Genomic DNA, 17,261 nt, shown 5'->3' with positions numbered 1-17,261 from the left:
TGGTGCCTCCTGCAGCCATGGTGAGCATGGAACCCAAAACCTGCCAAAAAAAAAGCCCCCCACCCAACCCAGGCCAGTTCCACAACCAAAGCCACCCTGGGCATCACCACAGATCCTCTGCTTAGTGCCTCGACCAAACTTCTCCCTCTGTTGTTCTTTTGCCTTTTATCCCTTGCAGGGGAACCAAGGGCAAGGACATCAACACCATCAAGTCCCTGCGAGTCCTGAGGGTCCTAAGGCCACTGAAGACCATCAAGAGGCTGCCAAAGCTAAAGGTTAGAGAACCACCACGGCCCTTCCCTTCTCTGGGGGGGGTGGTTGCAGCTGAGCTGAGTGGAAGCTGGACAGACTCCACTTCAGCCAAGCTATTTCTGGGCCTTGAGAGAGATATATTTGTTTTTTGGGGGGGTGCAATTAGTCTCTTTTGGGCAGGGCTCCAAAAATAGCCCTGCAGATGTTTAGCAACTGTCAGCCCCTGGTTTTCTTTTGCTAACAACACTGAGTGCAGAGTGATGGGATTGCTGTGGGGCCACATTCCAAGGCAAGGGCTGGAATAGGAGGGATAAAAAGGAGAGGAAAAAAAAAAGGGAGGGAATAAGGGAAAAAAGTAAATTAAACAGAGGGGGAGATAAGGGAAAAAAATACATTAAAAAAGGAGGGGTAAGGGGAAAAAGTCAATTAAAATGAGGGGGATAAGGAAAAAAGTAAAATAAAAGGGGGAGATAAGGGGGAAAATGCATTAAAAAGGGAGAGGTAAGGAAAAAAAGTCAATGAAAAGGGGGGATAAGGGATAAAAACAAAGAAAAATGGGGGATAAAGGGAAAAAATGAATTTTAAAAGGGGGGGATAAGGAATAAAGTAAATAAAATAAAAGAGGGGAAGAGGGGATGAGGGAATAAGTCCTCTCTCTGCTGTGAGAGCTGGGGAGAGAGGCCTGGGTGCTGCTGGCAGGCTGGAAGGGAAGGAGGAAAGATGTAAGCATTGCTGAGGTTTGGGATTGTCTTGGGTACCTCTTGTGGAGCATCTTCATTGCTTGCAGCCAACTCTCTGCTGTGAGAGCTGGGGAGAGAGGCCTGGGTGCTTCTGGCAGGCAGGAGGGGAAAGAGGAAAGGTGTAAGCATTGCTGAGGCTTGGGATTGTCTTGGGTGCCTCTTGTGGAGCATCCTTGTGCAGTCTCACTGCTTGCAGCCAACTCTCTGCTGTGAGAGCTGGGGAGAGAGGCCTGGATGCTTCTAGCAGGCTGGAGGGGAAGGTGGGAAGCTGTCATCATTGCTGAGGCTTGGGATTGTCTTGGGTGCCTCTTGTGCAGCATCTTCACTGCTTGCAGCCAACTCTCTGCTGTGAGAGTTGAGGAGAGAAGCCTGGGTGCTTCTGGCAGGCTGGAGGGGAAGGAAGAAAGATGTAATGATTTCTGGGGCTTGGGATTGTCTTGGGTGCCTCTTGTGGAGCATCCTTGTGCAGTCTCACTGCTTGCAGCCAACTCTCTGCTGTGAGAGCTGGGGAGAGAGGCCTGGATACTTCTAGCAGGCTGGAGGGGAAGGTGGGAAGCTGTCATCATTGCTGAGGCTTGGGATTGTCTTGGGTGCCTCTTGTGCAGCATCTTCACTGCTTGCAGCCATCTCTCTGCTGTGAGAGTTGAGGAGAGAAGCCTGGGTGCTTCTGGCAGGCTGGAGGGGAAGGAAGAAAGATGTAATGATTTCTGGGGCTTGGGATTGTCTTGGGTGCCTCTTGTGCAGCATCTTCACTGCTTGCAGCCATCTCTCTGCTGTGAGAGCTGGGGAGAGAGGCCTGGGTGCTTCTGGCAGGCTGGAGGGGAAGGAGGAAAGATGTAATGATTTCTGGGGCTTGGGATTGTCTTGGGTGCCTCTTGTGGAGCATCTTCACTGCTTGCAGCCATCTCTCTGCTGTGAGAGCTGGGGAGAGAGGCCTGGGTGCTTCTGGCAGGCTGAAGCTCCGTCAGACAACGTCTGTTTTCACACACTGGCACACACACACAAAACCCAGGGTCAGCTCTGAGAGAGATTTGCTTTTGTGCTCACCCACCACTCACCCAGGAATCGTTTCTGATTCGCTGCATCTTTATGCAACGCTGAGTTCACCTCAAAAAAAAAAAAAGGAACAAAAAGGAGGAAGAGTGATGTGGAACAAGGCAGAAAATGGTCTTTGTTTGGTCAGCCATTTGACTTGGGAAGCTTTTAGGTCCCCAAAGCAGTCCCCAAAGCATTCCCCAGCAGCTCAGTCCTGCAGCAGGACATCGAAGACTTGTTCTTCATTGGATGTCTTCCTTCTTTCCAAGCCATGTTCCAGAGTAATTTCACCACTTCTAAAGGGGCATGCAGAAATCCGTGTGAAGCAGAACTCACATTCACAGCCTTTGGCTTCAAAAGTCTCTCTGTGATGTCATTTCTTTGTTTATTTCCTGGATGGGGTCTTGTGTGAACCAATCAGCCACATGAATGGGGTGATTTAGAGCCATGGAATCCTGCCATGGGTTGGGTTGGAAAGGACACTGCAGTGGGTTGGGTTGGCAGGGACCTTTCAAGCTCATCTTGCCAGGCTGCACAGATGGGCAGAGGCCAAGGGCAGGAGGTTGAACACATCTAAGTGCCAGGTTCTACACTTTGGCCACAACAACCCCAGGCAGTGCTACAGGCTGGGGACAGACAGGCAGAGAGGGACCTGGGGGTGCTGGTTGACAGCAGCTGAACATGAGCCAGCAGTGTGCCCAGGGGGGCAAGAAGGCCAAGGGCATCCTGGCCTGCATCAGGAACAGTGTGGCCAGCAGGAGCAGCGAAGTCATTGTGCCCAGTGCTCAGCAATGCTGAGGCCACACCTTGAGTCTTTGAGGGTGAGAGTGGGGAGACACTGGCACAGGTTGCCCAGGGAGGCTGTGGATGCTCCATGCCTGGTGGTGTTCAAGGCCAGGTTGGATGAAGCCTTGAGCAAGCTGTGCTGGTGGGAGGTGTCCCTGCCCATGGCAGGGGGATCAAAACTGGATGATCTTTAGGCTCCCTTCCAACCCAAACCACTCTATGATTGTAACTCCTCTCAAGTGTGGTTAGATGCTGGCTATCAAGATTTTAGATGAGCTTTTCTTCTCTGTCAAGCCCTTCACCTTGTTCCCCTCCCTCCCCAGGCTGTCTTTGACTGCGTGGTGAACTCCCTGAAGAACGTCCTCAATATCCTCATCGTCTACATGCTCTTCATGTTCATTTTTGCTGTCATTGCTGTGCAGCTCTTCAAAGGCAGATTCTTCTACTGCACAGATGAGTCAAAGGAGCTGGAGAAGGACTGCAGGTATGGCTGGCTGTGAGGGCTGTGGGCAGGAGCCCGATGCTGCTTGGGTGGCAGCGGCTCCCTTGAGTGTCCCAAAGCTGCATCAGGCAGGTATCTGCTGAGCATGATGAGACTCCTGTAAGGCTGATCAATGCTTCAGCACAGTTACCCTACAGGAGAATTTTCCTCTTTGTTGTCTTAATCCCTGGCTCTGACCTTGCAGATGCCTATCCAAGTGGAGTGGGCTCCTTTTCCTGGGAGGTAGGATTCAAGGGAAAGAGTTTCTGAGGGGATAGTGTCACGAAGAGGAACAGACTCCAGTTGCACCAGGGGAGGTGTAGGCTGGACATGAGCAACAATTTCCTCCCCAGAAGGGTGGTCAGGCCCTGGACCACACTGTTCAGTGCAGTGGTGGAGTCCCCATCCCTGGAAGGGTTTCAAGTCTCTTCTGGGAGAAGAGATCAACTCCCACCTGGCTACAACCTCCCTTCAGGTAGCTGTAGAGAGCAAGAAGGTCTCCCCTGAGCCTCCTCTTCTGCAGGCTAAGCAACCCCAGCTCCCTCAGCCTCTCCTCACAGGGCTGTGCTCCAGACCCCTCCCCAGCTTTGTTGCCCTTCTCTGGACACCTTCCAGCATCTCAACATCTTTCCTAACCTGAGGAGCCCAGAACTGGACCCAGGACTCAAGGTGTGGCCTAACCAGTGCTGAGCACAGGGGCAGAATGATTTCCCTGTAGTGAGGACCCATCCAGCAGCAGAGACTTCTGTGGGCTCAGACAACTCGGGGGGCCAGGGCAGTGTGAATTGCTGGCTTTGCCTGATGGGTGCATGTCCTAATGACAATTTCTTTCATTTCTAGAGCACAGGTCCAGTTCCTGTGCCTCAAAATGACTCAAAAAGGGGGGGAAAAAAAAGGGCCTTTACCTCTGTCTCTTTGTTTGCCTTTCATACAGTGCTCAGGCAGACTTTGCTCCTTGGGACCTCTTGGTGCTCCTCAGTGAGTCACCCGGAGCGGCTGGCTTGGTGTCGTTCTCTCATCTGCTCTGAATCTTTGCTTTTTTCCTAGGGGTCAGTACCTGGATTATGAAAAAGATGAGGTGGAGGCACAGCCCAGGGAATGGAAAAAATATGAGTTCCACTATGACAACGTCCTGTGGGCTCTGCTCACGCTCTTCACCGTCTCCACGGGCGAAGGGTGGCCAACGTGAGTAGCTGGCACTGGCAGGGTCAGTGATCCCAGAGGGAATGGCAGCTGTCCACAGCTCTGAGGGACACCCAAGTGGCAGGTGACCTGTGAAATAAGAGTGGTCTCCTGCCAGCTCAGCTTTTCCTTTCCCTTGTGTGAGTATTGAGTGATGGAGCAGGAAGGGCTCTGAGGTCTGCTCAGCGTTCTCCTGAGCTCACACAGGGGGGCTTGGGCACTTCTCACTACTTCAAAGCTTGCCTGCTCCAATCTTTTGGGCTTGCATGCCTCTCTCAGGTGGAAAATTGCTACTGGGAATGTAAGAAAATGAGGGGGAGTGGGGAGAAAGTATTGTGATCTATGCTGAAAGTCTGGCAGTGCCCAGGTGATATTTACTGTTCAGCATATGACTTTATTTTGGCACACTTCCCTGCTGGGACACGTGGAGTACAACTCAGGGGCAGGGTTTCTGCATGGCAGACCTTCCCTGTCCTCCACCTCCAGCTAGTTCATAAAACAAAGGCTAAACCACACAGCATCAGCCTCCCTTCTCCAGCCCCTCACTGTGTTCTGTTCCCCTACTCGGAGGTCATCACCACCCTTCAGCTCCTCCCTTTCCCTCATCCCTGTTGACCTGAGAAGAGAAGCCAGATCTAACTGTATCCTCTCCCCTGGGCCAAGGGGATAAGTGGATCTGTACCTGGCCAGTCTCCATCATTCTGCTGAATGGTGAAAACCCCCCGAGGGTTTCCCTAAAACACCCAAAATATCCTCAAGGAAAACTTCTTCCCAGCTGTGGAGATGGGGAATGAGTTTGACCTGAGCATATGTGGGGAAGCCTGCACCTGAGGGAAGGCCAGGAGGTGGCTCTCAGGTTGCCCTTGGTGCTTCACACTGCTCTCATTGACTTTTCTTCTCTCTTTGCCCTTGCCTGCAGCGTGCTGAAGCACTCGGTGGATGCTACCTACGAGGAGCAGGGGCCCAGCCCTGGCTACCGAATGGAAATGTCTATCTTTTACGTGGTCTATTTTGTTGTCTTCCCTTTTTTCTTTGTCAACATCTTTGTGGCTTTAATCATCATCACCTTCCAAGAGCAAGGAGATAAAGTGATGTCAGAGTGCAGCCTCGAGAAAAACGAGGTACCCGCGGCTTCTGAATCTGCGCTTAGCCCCGGGGGGGTGCTCAGAGCACTTCACACCGCTGGAAGCCTTCCCCTAGTCCCTCCTGTGCCACGTGGGGCTTTCAGCAGTGGTTACTGAGGGGGTGTGGTGTAGAGACCAAACAGATTGCAGAGGTCTTCAGCTTTTGCATAAAGACAAAGCCAGGGAGAGCTCCCCCGGTGCTGCGCCGCAGGAAGCGCTGCCGCATGTCCCTGCGGTCCCTGCGGACACCTGCCCTGCGAAGCGGAGCTGGACCTGCAAGTGAGCTCAGGCACGGAGGTGTGAAAGGGAGCAGAAATCTGGCACCTTTTAGAGGCCACTCAGCACGAATCACACTGATCCACAGCTGCTGTGGCTCCCCGCTGGAACACTTCTCTCGGCAGGCTGGCTTTGTGCCTGGCTGAGATGGTGTCCTCCAGAAGTAGATGCCTTGTTCTGTTGGTAGTTGCCTGGGAGAAGAGACCAACCCCCCCACCTGGCTACAACCTCCCTTCAGGAAGTTGTGGAGAGCAAGAAGGTCTCCCCTTAGCCTCCTCTTCTCCAGGGTAAGACCAGGGAGAGCACCCATGAGGCTTTTCTTTAATGCCCTAGCAAAGGGCATCATTTCCAGCTCAGGAACCTCCTGCTTCTTCTTCAGTTAGTGGCATCTCTGTATCTTTCTCCCATGATCCTATCCAGTTTCCTCCTGAACCTGCACAGATGTGTTTTCTTTAGCACCCACAACATCCTTCACCTGGGGTCCCAGCAGCCCCAGTGACCTGTTGTGGCCAGAGCCATCTCTTTTCACTCCTTTTGAAACTGGGAGCTGAGCTTTGATGAAAAGAGATGACTTTGAAACCAGCTCTTACTTAGTGCCTCGTTTGTCTGTACCAACACACAGGCCAAAATAAAGCAGGAGCTTCAGGGCTGCTTGATCCAGGGTAGTGCCCAGCTGAGCACAAAATGCTTTTTGCTCTGATTTAAGGCTTGCAATGGAAATCCCAGATGAGAAAATGCTCCAGAATCAAAGGGGGTTGTGGGTAGAAATCCATTTGCAATGCAGTTTTAGACTCATAGTAATGGGAACAGAAACAAGGCAGCTAAGGGGAGGGAGTTGGGGGGAGGTGAGAGTTCCCCCCAGTGATATTGGTTGGGTAATTTACTGATTGGGTTGAATTCACATTTTAGGAAGGGTTAGGAGCTGGGAAGGTGAAAGAGCTCAGCTGGCTTTCACACCACCTTCCTTTAGGCACAAGTGACATCTTTAAGCACACAGATAAGGCCTTTAAACACACAAGTAACAGCTTTGAGCACACAGATAGCATCTCTGAACACAAGTAACAGCATTAAACACACAGAGGACATCTCTGAACACACAGAGCAGCTTTAAACACACAGACAGCATCTTCAAATGCACAAACTACAGCTTTGAACACACAGAGAACATCTCTGGACACAAATAGCATCTCTGGACACACAAATAACATCTTTGAACACACAGAGAACATCTCTGAACACACAGAACAGCTTTGGACACACAGAGAACATCTCTGGACACAAATAGCATCTTTGGACACACAAATAACACCTTTGAACACACAGAGAACATGTGTAAGCCCAGAGAGAACATCTCTGAACACAAATAGCATCTTTGGACACATAAACAACATGTTTGGGCACACACAGAGAACATCTCTGGACACACAGAACAGCTTTGGACACACAGAGAACATCTCTGGACACAAATAGCATCTTTGGACACACGAGTAACATCTTTGGACACACAAAGGACATCCCTGGACACAAACAGCATCTTTGGACACACAAATAACATCTTTGAACACAGAGAGAAAACCTTTAAGCACACAGAGGACATCCCTGAACACAAATGACATCTCTGGACACACAAACAACATCTTTAAACACACAGAGAGAACATCTCTGAACACAGAGAACAGCTTTAAGCGCACAGAGAGAACATCTTTAAACACACAGAACAGCTTTAAACACACAGAGAACATCTCTGAACACAAATAGCATCTTTGGACACACAAATAGCATCTTTGAACACACAGAACATCTCTGAACACACAGAACAGCTTTGAACACACAGGGAACCTCTCTGAACACAAATAGCATCTTTGGGCACACAAATAACATCTCTGAACACACAGAACAGCTTTGAACACACAGAGAACATCTCTGAACACACAGAACAGCTTTGAGCACACAGGGAACCTCTCTGAACACAAATAGCATCTTTGGGCACACAAATAACACCTTTGAACACAGAGAACACCTCTGAACACAGAGAACATCTCTGAACACAAATAGCATCTTTGGGCACAGCAATAACACCTTCAAACACACAGAGAACACCTCTGAACACACAGAACAGCTTTGAGCACACAGAATGTCTTTACCAACCCTCCAGTTCCTACAGGAGGAACGTTTTCTGAAGTAAGCCCTTGGATGTACAACTCCATCCCTAAGTGGGAAGGGATCAGGACCTCCTGGGAGCTGGGCTGGGCTGGGAGGCTGTCTCCCTAGGATTGCAGGGAGCCACAGGAGCCTTCTGGGGTTTCATATTGCACGAAGTGTCCCAAAAGTGAGCACAGTTTGGGGATCCTGTGCTGCATTTTACCAGGGATATCAGTCCTCAGATTGGGTGTGAGAAGCACTTAGAAACATCCCTCCTCCACTGAACCCTCTGCTTGCTCTCCCAACAGTATCCCAAGGGGCTGCCAGCCCTTTCTGTGTGTTCTTTTCATGCCATTTTTGTTTTGTAGAGGGCCTGCATCGACTTTGCCATAAGTGCCAAGCCCCTGACCCGCTACATGCCTCAGAACAAGCAGTCCTTCCAGTACAAGATGTGGAAATTCGTGGTGTCCCCTCCCTTTGAGTACTTTATCATGGTCATGATTGCTCTCAACACCATTGTCCTCATGATGAAGGTTAGTAGCTTGTTCCTGAATCTCAGCTGGTTTGGGTTAGCAGATGTGGGGTTTGCTGGAGAGGCTTCAACCTGTAGAGCTGGGGAGGAGGGGATCAGCAGGAGCCACGGAGTCATAGAATGGGTTGGGTTGGAAGGGACCTCCAGAGGTCATCTATTCCTTCTGCAGTAAGCAGGGCCATCCTCAGCTGGAGAGGCTCCAGCCTGAGAGCTGGCTGGGGGTAACAGCAGAAGCCACAGAGTCATAGAATGGGATGGGTTGGAAGGGACCTCCAAAGGTCATCCATTCCCTCTGCTGCAAGAAGGGCCATCCTCAGCTGGAAAGGCTCCAACCTGAGAGCTGGGGAGGGGAACAGCAGAAGCCACAGAGTCATAGAATGGGTTGGGTTGGAAGGGACCTCCAAAGGTCATCTAGTCCAACCCCCCCTGCACTAAGCAGGGGCATCCTCAACTGCATCAGGTTGCCCAGAGCCATCTCCACTTCTCATCTGCCTCATGTTTGTTTTTAGAAGCCTTGTGGGATTCCTTCAGTCCCTAAAGGGAGGTGGTTTAGTTGTGATCATAGAATCATAGAACTGTCAGGGTTGGAAGGGACCTCAAGGATCAGCTAGTTCTAACCCCCCTGCCATGGCCAGGGACACCTCACACTGCAGCAGGTTGCTCACAGCCACCTCCAGCCTGGCTCCAAACACCTCCAGGCAGGAGGCTTCCACCACCTCCCTGGGCAACCTGTGCCAGGCTCTCACCACCCTCATGGGGAACAACTTCTTCCTGACATCCAATCTCAATCTCCCCACTTCTAGTTTTGCTCCATCCCCCCTAGTCCTATCCCTTCCTGACACCCTCAAAAGTCCCTCCCCAGCTTTCCTGTAGCCCCCTGCAGATTCTGGCAGGCCATAAGAAGGTCTCCTTGGAGCCTTCTCTTCTCCAGATTGAAATACTGCTGAAATGATGAAATAGTGCTGCTGGGGTTCCCCATGCAGAGCTGGTTTGGGTCACAGCCCCCTTCAGCCTGTGGCCAGTGGGATGGGAAGTGGGCTCTGCAGGTCTGGAGGTCCTAGTTCAGCCTGGACTTGCTGCTGCTGAGCAGGGTCCCTTCTGGGAATGCTAACATCCAGCCATCCCAGGGAAATGACTCACATCAGCAGCAGTGTCAGGCTTCTGGGACGTGATCCATGGTGCCTGAGACATGCAGATGGCTGGAGAGGGTGGGTGACCTCCCCTCCTACCCCTCACTCCCTCTTCAGAGTCAAGGGGGCCACCATATTCTTTGGGTCTGCTGGAATGAAATGCAGTTCTGCACTTGTCCTCTGGTTTGAAAATGCCCTTCCTCCCTCCTGGCCCATGCTGTGCTTCCAGGGAGGTGTACACCAGCCACAGCCTCCCCCAGCTACCCCATTAAGCCAGCACACAGTCAATGGTGTGCTTCTGGAGTGGCACGAATGGCCACACTGTAACCCCAAGCTTTGCTTAGTGCCAGCTGGCACTAGAAGGGGCAAGAGCCTTGCAGTCAGGCAAGGCAACTGGGAAGGTGTTATTCTGTAAGTGATCTTCCAGTAACAGCCTTTCTCCCATCCTGATTTAGTTCTATGATGCTCCAGAAGCATATGAAGAAATGTTGAAATGCCTGAACATTGTGTTTACATCCATGTTTTCCATGGAGTGTGTGCTGAAGATCATTGCCTTTGGTGTGCTGGTATGTGCCTTCCTTATGCCAACTCATTCCTCTCCACTGTCACAGAATCATAGAATGGTAGGGGTTGGAAGGGACCTCTAGAGAGCAATGAGTCCAACCCCTCTGCCAAAGCAGCATCACCCAGGGCAGGTCACACAGCAATGTGTCCAGATGGGTCTTGAAAGTCTCCAGGGAAAGAGACTCCACAGCTTCTCTGGGCAGCCTGCTCCAGGGCTCCAGCACCCTCACAGTAAAGTTTCTCCTCATGTTGAGGTGGAACCTCCTGTGTTCCAGCTTATACCCCTTTTTCCTTGTCCTGTCACTGGGCACCACTGAAGAGAGCCTGGCAGCTTCATCGTGCCCCTCAGCCCTCAGCTATTGATAGACATTAATCAGAGCCCCTTTCAGCCTTCTCTTCTCCAGACTAAACAGCCCCAGGTCCTCAGACTTTCTTCATAGCAGAGATGTTCAAGTCCCCAGACCATCCTCCCACCCTCTGTTTGCCTCTCTCCACCAGATCCCTGTCTCTCTCTAGCTGAAGAGCCCCAGACTGGACACAGCATTGCAGGTGTGGTCTCACTAGGGCAGAGGAGGGAAGAGAGCCTCCCTTGACCTGCTGGGGACACATTGCTTGATGCACCCCAGGAGACCATTGACCTTCTTGGCTGTGAGAGATGTTCATGTCCCCAGACCATCCTCCCACCCTCTGTTGGACTCTCTCCACCAGATCCCTCTCTCTCTAGCTGAGGAGCCCCAGACTGGACACAGCATTGCAGGTGTGGTCTCACTAGGGCAGAGGAGGGAAGAGAGCCTCCCTTGACCTGCTGGACACACTGTGCTTGATGCACCCCAGGAGACCATTGACCTTCTTGGATGTGAGAGATGTTCATGTCCCCAGACCATCCTCCCACCCTCTGTTGGCCTCTCTCCAGCAGATCCCTCTCTCTCTAGCTGAGGAGCCCCAAACTGGACACAGCATTGCAGGTGTGGTCTCACCAGGGCAGAGGAGGAAAGAGAGCTTCCCTTGACCTGCTGGGGACACATTGCTTGATGCACCCCAGGAGACCATTTGCCCTCTTGGCTGTGAGGGCACAGTGCTGTCCCAGGGATAACTCACTGCCCACTAGGGCTGCAGGGTCTCTCTCCATGGAGCTGCTTTCCAGCAGGCCAAGCCCTGCTCCGTGCCGGCGCTTCCGAGCTCCTGTTGCACGAGCTGCATTTAAAACCAAGCAAAGGAAGAAGGGAAGGAAGGAAGGAAGGAAAGGCAAGGCAGTGTTGTGAAAGGCAAATAACCCCTGGCCCCTTCTGTGCCCCTTGTGTGTGTTTTTGGCAGAACTATTTCCGGGATGCCTGGAATGTCTTTGACTTTGTCACAGTGCTGGGAAGTATTACTGATATTTTAGTAACAGAGATTGCGGTAAGTACCTTTGCTCTCCTGGCTTCCTTTCCCCTGCCAAGACACTGCTCTTCCTCCCCACCAGCCTCATTCTCTAAAGCCACCCCCTGGGACTCCTCCTTGATGCTGTCCTGGGGTGAGCTGGCAGCCTGTTTTCCACGAGGGCCACGGCTGCCTGTCCCTAAGAGTTCCAGGCACAAAGCTGTGATGAGAACGAGAGCGCCCCCCGGCGACTCTGCCAGGAGACAAGAAGCTCTCCTCCTCCTTCAGCCACCTGCTCTGCCCCTGAGCTGCATTTGCCTATTAATGGAAAAATCCTGTTGAATTTAATAGAGGGAAGAGCTCCAAAGGGATCTGCTGCAGGCTGCTGGTACAGAGAGTCAGAACTATTCCGGTTGGAAAAGCCCTCTAGGATCTGAAGTTCTACACAGAGAGAGTGATTGCCCATTGGAATGGGCTGCCTGGGGAGGTGGTGGGATCACCATCACTGGAGGTGTTCAGGAGGAGACTTGATGGGGTGCTTGGTGCCATGGGTTAGTTGTTCAGGTGGGTTGGATTGGTTGATGGGTTGGACACGATGATCTTGAAGGTCTCTTCCAACCTGGTCTATTCTATTCCATTCTATTCCATTCTATTCCATTCTATTCCATTCCATTCTATTCTATTCTATTCTATTCTATTCTATCCTATCCTATCCTATTCTATTCTATTCTATCCTATCCTATCCTATCCTATCCTATCCTGTCCTATTCTGTCCTATTCTATTCTATTCTATTCTATTCTATTCTATTCTATTCTATTCTATTCTATTCTATTCTATTCTATTCTATCTTCCAGTCCAACCATCAACCCAACCCCACCACCATGGCCACTAAACCAAAGTGCCATGGCCACACATGTTTTGAACACCTCCAGGGATGATGACTCCACCACCTCCCTGGGCAGCCTGTTCCAATCCCTGACCACTCTTGCAGTGAGGAAAGTTTTCCTAATGTCCAAATTAAACCTCCCCTAGTGCAACCTGAGGCCATTTCCTTCTGCTCTATGACCTGACACTGTCATAGTGTCATAGAATCAGTCAGGGTTGGAAGGGACCACAAGGATCATCTAGTTCCAACCCCCCTGCCATGAGCAGGGACACCCCACACTAGATCAGGCTGGCCAGAGCCAGGAGGATCAAGTGATTCTCTCCCACTAGGGAGAATCAAGTGATTCTTGCACATAATGCAAGGTGCCTTGCAAGGCACACACACACAAATCTGTCCCCTGAAGCTCCTACCCAAGCTTGGTCATGGAGCAGAGGGAATGTGGTAAGAGGAGTGAGAAAGGGAGAGGCGATGGGAACATAGCAACTGCCAAAGCCTCCTCACCCTGGGGGAACAGCATGAATTTGTGCCACCTGCACAAAAGCTTTGTGGGGTGATTGTTAAAACAACTTTATAGAATCATTAAGGTTGGAAAAGACCTTTAAGATCATTGAGTCCAACCATAACCCAACTACTGTGACCACCAAACCATGTGCCCAGGTGCCATCCCCACAGGTTTCTGGAACACCTCCAGGGATGGTGACTCCAGCACCTGCCTGGGCAGCCAGTGCCTGAGAACCCTTGCTGGGAAGAAACACTTCATAGCCATGGAATCATAGAATCAACAAGGTTGGAAAAGACCTCAAAGGTCATCAAGTCCAACCTGTCACCCAAGAATAGAGTTGTTTGGGTTCGAAAAGCCCTCTAAGATCATCCAGTCCAACCCTCAACCCAACACCACCATGGCCACTAAACCCTGGCCCCAAGTGCCATGGCCACACATTTCTCCAGGGCTGGGGACTCCACCACCTCCCTGGGCAGCCTGTGCCAATCCCTGACCACTCCTGCAGCAAAGAAATGTTTCCTCATCTCCAACCTAAGCCTCCCCTGGCACAAGCTGGCCAGCCCTACAGTGTCAACTGCCTCCCTGCAAACGAGCCCTGTAGATGACATGAAGTTTGCCATTAAATTCCAGAGGATTTTTCCATCAGGGCAGCCAGTGAAGGGCAGCAAATGTCTGACTGAAGCCTTGACAGCCTGGCAGCATCCAGGTTCCAAACTGCTCCTCTCCCAGTGTATGTTTTAGCTGTTGATGCTCTACCTCTGTGTGATGAGTGTGAACTTGACTGTAATTTCTCTTCTCAGTCTCTGGGATTTACTTATAGACCTGGTTTGTGTGTGCTCAGAACTGTGCTCCCAGGCTTCCTTACAGGACCTGCAGCTGGTGGTGAAGACCACCTTACTGTTTGTGACACAAAATCCCATCATGCATTGACCTCCTGGCTGTGAAAAAATAGACCACCAAACCAGACAGAGCCCCCAAGTTTTGCTCCCCACACAGATCATCTTCATTTAAGAGCTGGTGAACCCTAGCTTGGGGATTTGGGCTTGCCTTCTGTTTGCAAGTGCAGGGCTTGCAGCCAGGGTGAAGCTACCCTGCCCAAACACAAGGTCTGAGAGTCCCTTCTCTGAGGGCTTAGGGGATTCATTGTGTTGTGGGCAGGTGCTGGGTGCTTGCCTCCAGCCCTCTGCCATGGGGCACATGTTCTTGCCAGGCTCAGGCACCCAACCTTTTGCCTTGGTCTGGAAATTCCTGATAGCATTTGGGAGTCAGCCACCAACAGAGCCTGACCCTTCTCTCCCACCCCTCCTTCAGCCACTTTTGCTGGGAGGAGGCAGCATAGCCAGCTCCCCTGTGGTCTCTGTGAGAGTCATGGAATCAGACTAGTTTGGGTTGAAAGAGACCTTTCAACATCTTCTAGCCCAACCTCCCTGCAGCCTGCAGGGACATCTGCAGCTAGGCAGCCTCAGGTGTTTATAGACATGGATCAGATCTCCTCTCAGCCTTCTCTTCTCCAGACTAAACAGCCCCAGTTCCCTCAGTCCTTCTTCACAGGAGAGATGTCATAGAATCATAGCATCAATAAGGTTGGAAAAGACCTCAAAGATGTCTTCCTTCTCTCTAGCCTGAATCTCCCTCTTTCAGTTTCAAGCCATCACCTCTTGTCCTGTCACAACAGCCCTGCTCAAAACTCTGTCCTCAGCTTTCTCAGCAGCCCTTGAAGCACTGCAAGGCCACCAGAAGGTCTCCCTGGAGCCTTCTCTTTTCCAGGCTACACAAGCCCCAATCTCCCAGCCTGGCCTCCCAGCAGAGGACTTCCAGCCCTGCCAGCACTGCTGTGGCCTCCTCTGGCCCTGCTCCAACAGCTTCATTTCTCTCCTGTGCTGAGGACTCCAGAGCCGGCCCCAGCACTGCAGGTGGGGTCTCAGCAGAGCATAGCAGAGGAGATACTGCTATCTTCTCCTTCGAGAAGATGTCTCCTTCACAACACCAAGCCCACAGTCTCCTTTATTAGATTCCTGCCCTCTACAGGTATTCTGCAGGCAGCAAGCAGCCATCAGTGCTGCCCATTTGCTGTGTGGCAGGGAGGAGCTCTGCTCTGCCAGCCTCTCCTTCCAGCTCTTTGGCAAGGATGTCTGGCTCCTGGAGAACTGGCTGTGGACTGGTCAGGTTGGGCTCTGCTATGTCACTGGAGCTAAGACAAAGCTAGAGAAGCTCTGGGGCTGTGTGTGCCCATCTCCAGCTCTTTGCTGGCAGCAGCTGTCCCTTGGCACTGCTGGCCAGCTCTGAAGGGCAGGAGAGGCAGTGTGTAGGCAGAGATTCCCCATCCTTCTCCTGATCTTTGGGCCAGAGAGAAAATGTTCTCCCAAATACCTTGTGTGAGCTGGCAGGAAGTGATGCAGTGAGCTCAGGAGAGCTGCAGTGCTGCCATCACCCTCCCTTCCACAGCAGTTTCTCTGGATTCCAGCATCACAGATAGCAGCAATTTGGAGATGCCTTTGCAGAGGAGTGTGAATTACCTCTAAAACCAGCCAGCAAGGTCCAGTAGGGTTGAGCTGCCACCACCTCTACACTGTTCCATCATCCTCCCAGGTGCCAATGGAGAGGCTTCTGCTTTATGAGTAACTAGATCCATTAATGGAACCTTGAAGAGGACTTTCTGATGCAGTTCAGCAGCTTCCCTGGCTGTGTGTGCAACACAAAGCTGCTCACAAACTTGTCCTTAGTGCAGAAGCTGTACATCCCCCAGCTCCACTCCAGCCTCTGCTCCCCTGCCTCAGTCCATCCACCTCCCATCTCTTTCAGCTCTGCTCTAAGATCTTTTCTGCAGCATTTCTCTGGAGCCATCAGATCTCCTTTCCATATTTTCCTTGGCAGACAGAGGGTGCAAAGAGGTCCTCCCCATCTTCTTGCTAGACTTGTTTTTCAAAGCTGCTTTCAGCCAGCTCCTCTCTTGATGTCTCCAGGCCACTGCTGCACACTCATCCTCGTGGAACAGCTTCTGCAGCCACCCCTGTATGCAGCCCTGAGACTCACACATCCATCCTGCAGCCCCAGCCAGGGACAGTGGGCTGGGAGCTCAAAGGCATGGTGCAGAGCTTGCAGAGGGAGGTGTTAGGAGCTTGAAGTTGTGACAGTGATGTACAGGTCTTGGGATCACTGCTTCATGACCTGAGTGGGAGTTAGCAGTGAGGCCCCAAGGGTGGTGTTTGGAACAGGCTTGTTACTGGCAGCAAATAACAGCAGCTGTCAGGATGGGGGAAAGTTCATCCTGCTTCAGCCACTGGCATGTGCTGGAGGTGGTCTTGTCCCAGGATCTCCACCACTGCTGTGAGCCTTCCTCTCATTCCTGTCCTGAGGGCAGCCTGTGGCATGTGGGGTGGAAATTGAGCAAGCAGAAGGGTCCAGAGCTCTGCTCCAGTCCCATTTGGTTGGTTGCAGCACATTGATTCTAACCCAGGGAATGTCAGGGGAAACCCAAGGAGTCCCCAAACTGCCTGGCAGTAGCCAGGAACTGTTTTGCTGCCTGGAAAGTGGCACAGTGCTTGTAAATCCTGGACAGAGCTTGTGCATCCTGGGAGAATTACACTTTAAACCTTCTTTGTAATAGATAACCTGCTATTTTGGTTGGTGCAACTCCACTTTAAGCCACTTAAATCCTTCTGGTATTTGGAACCAGCTGACTCAAGTGTAGCCAAGGGCTGACAGAGCCAAGGCAGTGGTGGTGGGGATGCTGCTTGCAGACAGCAGGGAGCAAGGTGAGGACCTGTGGGTGCCTCACCTGCAGGGCACAGATCAGGCCTGTGGCCTCAAGTCTTCAATCCCTCTGCCTCTGCCCAGCCACTCTTTGCCCTCTCTGTTTCCAGGTAGGGTAGAGTCCTAGCTAAGGCTTGAGGTGAGCATCCACTCTGCACAGAACTCCACAGCTAGTGCTGAACCCACTTCAGCTCTGCCTCGGTGCTTGACCATGGGGGCAGCAGCTCCCAGCACTGTGTTACGACCAAAGGGAAGAGCAGATCTGTGCCCATCACAGCTCAAAGCTGGGACCCCCACAGCAGATGCCCTCTTCTCCACTTGCCTTCCCCAGCTCAAGCCTCTCCTCTGCTGATGGGCAGCCCCCATTAGTCCTTCCCAGGACACTGAACCCAGTAATTACCCCCTGACACAGCAGGGTTTCTCAAGATGGCAAGCCCAGGTGACAGCCACAGCACAAACCCCACCAGCAGTCTACATCTCTCCCCATGACAGCCACCCTTGAAGCCCTCCAGCTCC

At 51.8% G+C, this 17,261-nt stretch overlaps 1 protein-coding gene across 1 annotated transcript in view; it reads left to right on the top strand.

The window, feature by feature from the left end:
* Positions 1-17,261, top strand: part of CACNA1B (calcium voltage-gated channel subunit alpha1 B) — a 432,602-nt gene that overhangs the window by 343,888 nt on the left and 71,453 nt on the right. Inside the window, exons 25-31 of the mRNA XM_054174438.1 lie at positions 179-275; positions 3,137-3,297; positions 4,342-4,479; positions 5,396-5,597; positions 8,387-8,551; positions 10,136-10,246; positions 11,559-11,642. Of these exons, the coding sequence (XP_054030413.1) occupies positions 179-275; positions 3,137-3,297; positions 4,342-4,479; positions 5,396-5,597; positions 8,387-8,551; positions 10,136-10,246; positions 11,559-11,642 (958 nt within the window). The remainder of the gene's footprint in view (positions 1-178; positions 276-3,136; positions 3,298-4,341; positions 4,480-5,395; positions 5,598-8,386; positions 8,552-10,135; positions 10,247-11,558; positions 11,643-17,261) is intronic.

Source organism: Dryobates pubescens, chromosome 29 (genome assembly GCF_014839835.1).
Source record: "Dryobates pubescens isolate bDryPub1 chromosome 29, bDryPub1.pri, whole genome shotgun sequence".
Lineage (NCBI taxonomy): Eukaryota > Metazoa > Chordata > Aves > Piciformes > Picidae > Dryobates > Dryobates pubescens.
This window is presented reverse-complemented; position numbering and strand designations above follow the sequence as displayed.